Below are 11,141 nucleotides of genomic sequence, written 5' to 3'. Positions count from 1 at the left end.
TTACGTTGAAAAATATATGGTTTCCAAAATTTTAGTGTTTACCTTGTTGGGTCAGGTACTTCTGGGCCATTCTCGTATATCAAAATGGTAGCATAAACTTTGTCACTACAATTTATTACAAAAAAGAAATAAAAAAATCATTCGATCTAATTTTTATTTATTGTCATCAAGTATAAACAAAATATCTACTCGGCTCATATATCTACAACAGAGTAATAAATATTTTTATACAATAGTTCCTCATAATACTGAATATTCACCACAGATATAATCATATTTATCAAGAATTGAATCCATTTAAATACTGTTTCTGTCAAGAAAGGGTACTTGTGAATATTTTTTCATTATTTGCCGGGCTATCGTTTTCTATTGGAAGTTTTATTTGTGGAGATGTATAAATATATAAATATACCTAACCAAAAACTCAAAAAATATACTTTCTAGGCACTAAAAAAAATCATACAATATGAACGAAAATCTTTATTGTACATTTGCTGAGGCACACATATTTCAAAATGAAGGCACAAATATTGTCGTTTTCTTTGCTAGCTTCTTAACAAAATTGATTGAATTTATCAATTAAGAAACACCTATGTATGTATATTTAGTACAAAAAAGCCGGCCCATGGGCCGACTCCGACCCTTTCCTTTTTTTATCCGCCCCGTTGAGAAATCCCGCATGCATTTTTTTAAGCTCTAATGTTTGTTTTTGCAAATATAATAAAATGGCAAGTATATTAACTTTTTTAAAAAATTACGTACATATTATACAGGGCACAAATTTTTTGCATGTAAGTAAGTAAGACAATTTATTATTATTATTATCTATTATTAACTTTGACCTAATGTTTAAAATGTCACTTGTAGTGTTTTCATCAAAAAATTGTTTTAACTCCACTCAAAACAAATTCGTGTGTCCCTAACATAGAATCTCCACCCCGGTAGACATTTTGGCCCGCGCTTATGGGTTCATTCCTGATGAACACGCTTATTATCCGATTTACAGTTTCCAATAATTAGGAAAGCGTTTTATAATTTATCAAACAAAAAAGTGAACAATAATTCTTAATATGAAATTGAAGTTACTGACGAATATTTTATTATCATACTGAGAATTCATTTCTTCTTATAGTAGCTCTTATAGTAGCTTTCTTATAAGTTTGTGTTTAAGATATAAGTTTGGTTCCTCAAAGATATTATGTAATGTAACACTTGTTCAGTAAATAAAAGGCAACAGAGTCTCTACGCCATTTACTGTTTGGTTTAACGGGAACTATGAAATCGACTGTAACTTCTGTCTAAAGAGCACACAAACATATTCAAAAAAGAGAAATACATAAAAATACTCCGGAATAAAACCAAGAAACCATCTATGCTAGTAACTTCTTCAGCTTCGATGAAAAAATCTCATGCAAATATGAAAAGTTTTTGATACAATTATGTATAACCAATTTAGTTGGCAAATTTGTGGTGATTAGCCACATCAATGGGGCTTCAAGGTGCGTTTGTTTAGGTGCCTGAAGCACAACGCCGACTGACGCCTGAATGTCAACAATGACGGAGTGTGTAGTGCGAGAGCTTCACAGTCGCCTATAGCGCACGCCCGCTTTCTTCTGGCCGCGTAGTGTCTGCACGAAGCGATCGGAGGTTGGAAAAAAACGGCCCTCGTAATTATTCAAAAACAATGGGAATAGGTAATCATCTGGCTACTACAATGAATTTTCTTTCTACAGTTCATGCTCAAACTTTGAATTGATTCAGTTGAAGCTTACTTTTATTTAAAATCTTGTACAATTCTATATCATTTGATATATAATGAATTTATAGCGTTTTTCATATGATATAATCATGAATGAAACTTAGATATCTAAATAACAAAAAAAGGAAACTACCAATTCAATTTTCGTTATTATGATTTGTACTTCTTTGTGTCCTATTTAGACTGTTTTGTATCATTTCAATAAAGTTTTCTGAAAAATCTATACTTCTACGTGTCACTCTCCTACGATTATTACAGTTTTTGTTAATATTTAAATTATATTGTTTCACTTTTCAAAAACTGCTTTCAAAACGAAACAGCCTGAGTGTTTTCAATTTCAGTTGATTCTTATATTTATGCATCCTCTTAGAATGGATAATACTGCTTTTTATTTTTAACCTTTGCTAATTCAAGCAATGTATTTTCTAATCGAAGTATTTGGTTTTCTAATTTTGATTCAAAACAAAAATAATAAGCCAATAAATTATATTCCACTGTTTCAAAAACCAACATCAAATCTATTAGAACAAAAACTTATTGTCTCACACATTTCAGGCACTAATATCATAAATCTAAGAGTACTACCGGAAAACATTCGTGATAATAGTTTTTACATTATCTTTAACCATACATCACTTATTCGACAGTACACATCATTTTCAATGACAGACATTTCAATAAAAGATTATGCTTTTCGAATGTAGATGGTAAATGTGAATATGAGCCAATGTCAATTACCATTGATGATAGTTTAGATTTCTCTACAGCAGATTTTATAACTTCCAATTCCTCATTTTATATCATCGATATCAACACTTAAGATTAAATTGGACTTTCTTCAACAATTGGTGATATTCACACTAACCCCACACTGTCACGTGGTGTGATTTTTGACCTCATTTAGTTTTTCGTTTCTTTCCGACACTTTTTACGGTAAGCAGGGTGAGCGCTTCCTAGGAAAACATACTCAACCGACGCCTTTTCAACTATTTGAGAAGGTCTGCACTGGTGAAAAATTCCGACAGGAATTTGTACGATATGAAATTAGTTAGCAATTAGGTTTAAGTATTTGGTCATCCACATTTCGGCACCTCAAAATTGTAATATACCTGGAAGTGCCATGTCAAGAGGCCGCATCCAATGTATAATATAGGTATCCAAAAAACTGTAGCATCATCACTTCAGTTTTTTGGCAAACTTCACGGCTCTGAGGTTTGTGAAGCGATTTGGATAGCCATTTACAACTAATAGTACTCCATTTTTAATTTCGTAACTAAAACCCCCATCAAACCACTAAGTGAAGTACCCATGCGAAGTTCTGAGATTATTATTTTCTTCTTGAATATAATTATTGTCGTCGCAACATACTGTCCAGCCCTACAGTAACATCAATGATTGTTCTTTTAAGGTCTGTTTCTTCATTGGATAAAGCTACCTTCTGGTATTTTTTTTTGTCAAGAATCTTTTGAATTTTCTTCTAAATCATAGGAATGTATTAAAGATTCGGTATCATCTAAATTAGTTTTGTCAACAAATATTTGGAACACCTGAAAAAATCCATCAAGATTCTCTCTATTGAAACTCCCATAGCTAGTCAAAGAAGTCGCCTCAAATTGCACAGAAGAAATATGCGAGAATATGGGAGAACCACATTTTGTCGCTACTCTATTAATTTTTAATTATTTCAGATGTCTTCAACTTCGATGGCTGGATATCATAAATTATTAAGCGGTAAAAGCATTCTGCTAGTTATAAAATTCGACCTTTAGAAAAGTTGAATGTCTAATAAAAATTGACTTTGGACCGGTACAAATTAGGCAACTCATATGAGATACAAATCAGCACATAACCTCAAAATATACAAAACTTAAGTGAGGTTAAGCAAGAATTATAATTTTGAACATAATTGTTTTTCAGTAGAAACAGATTATAGCTTAACTAATACCTAAAATTGTGTTCTGAAGCTCATAAAAATACATTGTGGTAAACATATATCTTAGAATCACTATACATACTTTCTTAGCATGTTTATTTATAGATAAAACTATCTTTTTAGTGTATAAATGGCGTCCTATACTCGGAATTTTTTTAATATTAAGAGACAATTTAGGAGGCAGTAGATTAAGAGCTGAATACTCTTTTTGGTGATCATAAAAAAATTTTATTCAATTACTACCAATGTGCACAATAAATTACTTAGCTGCCTGAGAAAGTTTAAATGGCAGGTCGAATGCCCAGCAAATAATTTTTTTCAAATTTTCTTTTTTTATATTTCAACAGATGATTTATAAAAATACACCTAATTACTAATTTTTACAACGAAACATTTTATTATTTACAACAATTAACGAACGGTATTATGCAAAAATCGTAAAATCCACAAAAACTCAGTTCTTAGATAATAAATGTAAAAGTTTTAATCCAAATGGAAGAACAAGATAAACTTATAAGATGTTAAAATTAATACTTCACACTTGTATGCATTTTTCTCATTGCATTTTGCCTTGTACAATTTTTTTTACTTCTTCTTATTCTTCTTCTCGGATTTACTGATACTGTATCATCCTAATGTTTTAGTCTCCGTCTCTTTTGTTTTGTACTGATCTTTCTCGCCATGTCTTTTTTACTCCCTGTTGATGTCACCCTTGTTAAGTCACCTCAATTATTGTTTTTCTTAAGTTGTTATGGGCACTATTCTCAATTCTTCTCTTATTACTTTGCATCTTGTTTTGTCAATTTTTTCTGTGTAAATATGGGTTTAACTATTGATTTATATACTTTTGTTTTCGTGATATTTTAGAATACACAAGAATATACAATTTTACAAATTGTTGAAATCTAGTAAAAACTGTGACATTATTAATAAAGTCTGTTGAAGTAGGTTACATCATTTTTATACAAAGGGAAACCTTCTACATTATTAACAAACACAAGAAATTCTTCTTGAGCCAAATATAACCTAGTCCTGCAGCTTTAAGAAGTTGTAAAAAGATTTGGTAGCTTTGGGAATTCATTCCTTTAAAACTTATAGATAGAAAGATAGAGTATTACTAGACGTACATTCACAGTCATTTATCTTTTCTCAGATTTCAAACCTTCTTCAATATTGTGTTCATAAACATAATCATCGATTCTTTCACAGGATTTTCGAGGTTTTGTAACCAATTTATAACTTAATCGTTAACGTCAGTTTTTCTGCTTCAATAGTTTGTTCTAAATTTACTAATAGAAATTCTTTTTTTGTTCACGATAAATCTATTTTTATTCCTTTAGATCTTCATATGCTTTATGTAGTCTTGATTTTTATATCCAAGAGTACCCAAATAGTGAAATATTTAATTCAGATCTCTGCAAAAACAGTCTTTTTCTGCCATAATATGTATTATAGTTATAGTTGAACTGTTAAGAGGAATTCTCCAAGTAAGCAAAATTTTTAAATAAAACCAATAAGATTGTGAGAATTCTGATTCTAGAGAAAACCTTAATGGAGTAGTTATGTGATATATGTTTGATAGAATTTATGCACTCGCTTTACTCATTTTTATAATAAAAAAATGTTAATAATAATCATCACAATTCCCATTCCATACCATACAACTACACCTTAGGATGTGGAAGAATGTACTCTTTGATTTTCATTATAGTAGTTGGTTCTAATAAATACAATAAAGAAATGTTTTCACATAATGAAGGTACTCGTATCATATATGCCCTTCAAATTTATACAAATATGAATATGATGTAGTCATGGAAGCACATGTCGCTTAGGTGCAAACAAAACATTGTTTAAGTAGTGAATATAGAAGTTTCCACAATGTAAAGTGGATTAAGTAGAGATAAGTCTCGGTAGGAAATTAACGACAACGAAAGTAAGTATTTTCTAGAAGAAAATTTTAAGAATGAACTATATGTATAGATAAGATAGAAAGTTCTGTTTCCCAGCCATAATATATTTTATCTTCTACACTGATAAAGATTTATAGTAAAATATATTGTATGGTTTCTACAATGATTAGAAAGCTTTTTAAGAGAATTTTTCTGCATAATACCGTCCAATTAAAAACATGTAGAATTTTTCTATGTTTTAAAAATTTTATTGTCAATAATATCGACAAAAGTTTCAAATTCGGTACGTTATATTTCTAAAAAAAGACATTTTGTACTAGTAATACATTGAATTGAACACTACATTGAACTTCTAGAACTTTTGACTACAATATCATTAATTCAACAATAGGCTTCATACAAACAAAATCAGGATACAATGGATACATACAACTAATTATAAATAAAAAAATAAATATCTTTCCACATATAACTTCATTTGGCTCAGAGCCATTCTAAAACAAATATTTACTAGTGCTCCCGTGGAGATGTGTATACTTAATACTATATTATTGTATAACATTCGCACATTGTTTAAAATATAAAGAATTTCAATAAATATTTAAACATTTCATTTTATAAATAACCAGAAAATACAGTATATATTTATTGTCGTTTGTCATTAAAATTTATAAACTATTACATATTATAGAAAGAAAAAACATTTGAAAAATGATTTTTATTAAAAAATATTATTGTGGTAGATTTTCACTTTGCTTAAAATCACATTAGTGCAAAATCCCAGCTTACCTGGACTTTAACTCATCGTTCATGATGAGATATGAATTTTAAAAATATAATAAACAAAATTTCCCTCGACATTTTTACTCAAAATTTAAAATAGTTCTGATTTTTATTTCACGAAAATAATGAAAACAAATACAATAAAAGATAAACGCAACCAGATGAAGACAGGAATAGTCGATGTTTGTACTATGTGTGTTACCCTCGTAGTTATTCCGCTCATTTGGTATTAATAATTTTCCTGCCTGTTTTGTAGCGCCCCCAAAGCAGAAGAGTGATAACTAATAATGGAATTTACTAGTAGTTATTAACAAAAAAAGTTTAACCGAAATAGTCCTGTGTGAATAAAAATTATAAATATCAAGTACCAAATTTTCATTATGGACTGGATTTCAGTTTACGAGACTGAGAATAGGAAAGAGCTGTAGACTAGAATATTTACAAAAATTCAGGAAATTGAAAACGATCAAATAAATGCGAGTAATCAAGGAGTATGGTCTACTGTAAGTTGGAAAATTACATCACGTATTGCCAAAAGATTGAAAATTAATTTTGAAGTGATGCACATTTCATTAACAATCTGCATCATACGCAGGTTTCGTATGAATTAGAATGGTTTTAGTAATACAAAAAGCAAAGCAAATTTTGGAAAACAAAATGAATATCATCAATTTTTATTGAATAAAACATAAATCATTCCCAAAATATTTTTTCTAATCCAATAACTTACATTAAATTCATTATATGAAATCGGTCAATTCACAATTAATAAAATTTCTACGATATGTAAATATAAATTAAATTTATTTTGTCAATCACATACTTGTATAACAATTATAAAATCTAATAGATACTGGAAGACGTCGATATATCAAATCTATTCCAACAAAATTCGTCATACTATAAATCAGAATATGAGTATGACAATTATTCACTTTTCATAGTCCTACTATGTGTTTGACAATTCATTTCATAAAAATGAAAAAATCACCACTTCAGATGCTTATATTTGTGATGAAAAGATGTCAGTTTTTCTTGCGCGGATACTCTGTAAGTAAAACAACATGGAGGATGGAAGTCCTCAGCAATCGTCGAGGGATGAAAAATAGAGAATTACAATTCCAATAAAATCAACGTATAAAAAGCCTTCAAGCAGGAGGAGCAAACTAAATAAATATCAATAATTGTACAAACAACTTATCTTGGATCATCTTAGATAGTAAAAATTAAAATCAATATTTGAACAAATTAACTGTTCCATACGCGATTGTATAAATTTTGTATTGTAACCAAAATAGAGAATTGTCGCTCTCTACAAACCAAACACATATTTTTTAAATTTATAAAAATTACAGCAAACAGGTGAATGCTCACTTTCATAGAGGTATATAGAGTTCGATAAAGCATTACGTATATTTAAGTAAAATCAGCTTTTGTCTTGCTTGGTCGCATGCTTAGACTATAATAGAGTTTTTCATCCTCAGTACTTAAACATTAAAAATTGAAATAAGGAAAGTTTTAATGTACCTACAATCATTTTTGACGTGCATGTCTCATTTTATATTCATAAAATTATGAGGCTTTACAAACACTAATAATTAATGACAGTTCTTGAATTAACTTCATCTAACTATAGTGGAAAACAAACTATTTTTCTTTTAAAATAATTTTTTTTCTTTGCCTCAAATTTTCCGGTACTTCCATGTAGTAGTAAAGTAGGCCTCAGAATAGTCCATTTGATATTGCATGCACTGTTTGTGATAGACTATGATTCAAAAATTATTTTCTTCGTGCATTGTTAAAAAACAATATCAATTTCATCGAGAGTTTAATCGAAAATGTAACCACTGATAAACATAAATTATTAGTCAAGTAACTAGTCTCGAAACTGCAACGAGACATTTTTGAGCACCTATACGTCAATGTGATGATAACTGTCGAGTCTTTTCATAATAAATATAAGCATCCAAATTTAAGTCATATCAAGTTAACAATTTGCGAGAAATTGGACTGTCAAAACAACAAAGGACATCCTGTATAGTAGACTAGAAATAAACATTAACACTTTCGCTACCAACTAAGATGAAGAAAGAATAAGTTTTACAAAAAAATTTAGAACACAGCAAACTTTACAAAATGCCTTAACAAGAGGGGTTTCCAGTATTGTATAGGCTCGGTCATTTCTTTTGCTGTTTTATTAGCTCTTAATGACCTCTGACATGGCAATTAAAGTTTTTTGGTGAAAAAACTTATTTGCTATATTTCTAATCCCAATCACAGACGAATAAGCCATGCGTCAGATATGTCCTCTCTAGTTAAATCGGAATGTTAATCCACTGTCGAATCGTTTTTATTTTTCCATACTCAATGTCATTTAGATCATTCACAATCAGGAGGATTTACACACCTGGTAAGCTAAAGACGACATTTATTAACACATAACCAATCTATTTTGTTAATTTTCAATCACGCGCTAGAGCAATATAAGATGGACGTTTAAATTAACAAAAACTGTGTCCATATAATTTATACAATACATAATCGACCTATGAACTTATAAGAGTAAGTCTTTCTTGGTAAATTAAAAATATGTCCACTGGGTAGCGAATGTGTTGAAAATATATTTTTCACACATTTACAAATGTTTCTCGTTCTTTTTTTGGTCATTACCAAAAGTAATGATCAAGATATAGAAAACTTTGCTGGATGTGTCACCTATTTGTGATAAAAGTAGTTGAATTTATATTTGCAAATTTAATTTTTCCACGTGTATGCTAGTAGAGCGTGAAGACAGAGCTCAGTTTTTTAGCAGACTCTAAGTATTCGAGTCAATCATTCATTATTTTATGAAAGCTCTAATAATTTGAGCTACAATGAGGATTGGTGGATGTACGGTTCATAATAATAATATGAGTAATCGACTGGCTCATGTTTCTGAGAAGTCATACTATAATATAACCTCATTTAAGCCGTTTTCTTTACGTTTTCTAGCTACTAAAATCTCGATTCACTTTCTCTTCTACCAATTTACCATTATGCAATATGGAATGCTTTTTTCCACATATTCTTCATTTGACAGTCATTTAATTTATATCCAATTTTATAATCCATCGAAATAAATAAAGACAAACCTTCACTTCAAGACCCCTATAGATATAAAGATAATCCTATTATTATTGTGTACTTCTCCACATCTTTCCATGATATATATTCAAATAAAACAATGAAATCCGCGAATTTTACGAATTTAGAAAATTTTCGTTACATTTTTCAAAATGTGGCACTTTGGTTGTATATCCAGAAAATTTATCTGAAATTGCGAAGGAAAAACTGGCGGATCTTTTGAAATATTGTGCATTCCATATGAAACGTGTAGATACCGCAGAATTTAAAGAGAATTGATTGGAGAAAATTCAGAATATTTTTGGTTTTTTTACAGAAAACGTTATAGTTCAAAAGAGAAGTAAATCCTTTTAAATATGTAGTAAATGTAAGAAAGGGAAACCATTTTAATTTCAAAGAAAATATAAAACAGTTTGGAAAGTAAGTTCAGCCAAAATACTGAATATTGAATACAATCAATGTTTTCAATGTTATCAAATAGTACTAAAAAAGGATAACTGAGTCTAATCAGTTGACAGAGAATAAAAAGTCAAGTCTAATACATTCTTTAGAAAAAATACGATAGCAAAGTCTTCCAATTTATTGTCTTTTTTGAACATCCAATATTAATTGTTAGTAAAGTGTTTCTATAGACGTAAATCAATGTAAATCAAAAATATAATCGACTATAACTTAGACACTGTCTTATAACATTTGGAGCACAATTAATTGAGTGTCCCGTTTTCTTGGAATAAATAAAAAATTCTTGATAAATTTTCATTGTCAATATACTGCCAGCAGAATTTTCTATACCGTGATAATTTTTTTTTAAAATTCATATTTCACTAACAGAAAAAGTTTAAATACCATTCTTTTCAATTTGAGCTGCTTGTCGTTTGAGATCTGATTTTGTATAAGCCAATAAAATAGTTCCTATTCCTAAAGCTAAACATGTAGCTATATTTGCCCAAACATCGTTAACATGATTAAAAATTAAAGAATAAATGTTGGTAAAAATTATACCCAGCGCGTTACATGCGCAGTTGAGAAGACCCGCAGAAGTGCCTTCGGGAGTTGGATACGTCAGTTCTGCTGCTAATTCGAAGCCTACTGGAAGTAAGCCTGTCATGAAGAATCTGTAACATGTAAGAAGTGAAATTATAAGTTACCCAGTAATTAACTGAAATAACAGATTTGTCACAAATAGTTTTATTTTGTTTGTGAAACTACCTTAAATTTGTAATATATCTATAATATTTTTTCTTGGGATCATTTACAAGATTTCAAATGTTATATAAATAAGTATTACTCGATACTATAGCCGTTTTCAACATCCAGATGTCACAGAGAAAACCAGAGAAAAAAATAAATTTATATTCGGGTCGTATAAGATATTTTTTTTGTTAAATATCATTTTCTCTAGATGAAAAGTAACCTGAACACAAAAGAAAATAGTTTGAAGCAGACCGGAGGTCATAGGAAATGGGAATGAGTACATTAGTTTGTAATTGTTGGCAAAAGACTTAATAAATTATAAAAAAGCTTATTTATGAGCAGGACTTCTTCTCTTAAAATGTTAATCTAAAATTTTTCTAGAACTGCCAATTGAAATGGGACAGGAGTGATACATGGTATCAATTTGGAAACGTGT

General features: G+C 29.5%; 1 protein-coding gene across 13 annotated transcripts in view; it reads right to left on the bottom strand.

Annotated features, from left to right (window-relative positions):
- Positions 1-140: 140 nt before the first annotated feature.
- The window catches only part of LOC130900747 (uncharacterized MFS-type transporter C09D4.1), a 55,297-nt gene continuing 44,296 nt past the window's right edge, over positions 141-11,141 (bottom strand). For all 13 annotated transcript variants that reach the window (XM_057811574.1, XM_057811573.1, XM_057811578.1 and 10 more), the window contains one exon: positions 141-10,626. In XM_057811574.1, the coding sequence (XP_057667557.1) occupies positions 10,350-10,626 (277 nt within the window). In that variant the 3' untranslated portion in view covers positions 141-10,349. The remainder of the gene's footprint in view (positions 10,627-11,141) is intronic.

The sequence above is a fragment of the Diorhabda carinulata genome, chromosome X (assembly GCF_026250575.1).
Source record: "Diorhabda carinulata isolate Delta chromosome X, icDioCari1.1, whole genome shotgun sequence".
NCBI classification, from domain to species: Eukaryota; Metazoa; Arthropoda; class Insecta; order Coleoptera; family Chrysomelidae; genus Diorhabda; species Diorhabda carinulata.
This window is presented reverse-complemented; position numbering and strand designations above follow the sequence as displayed.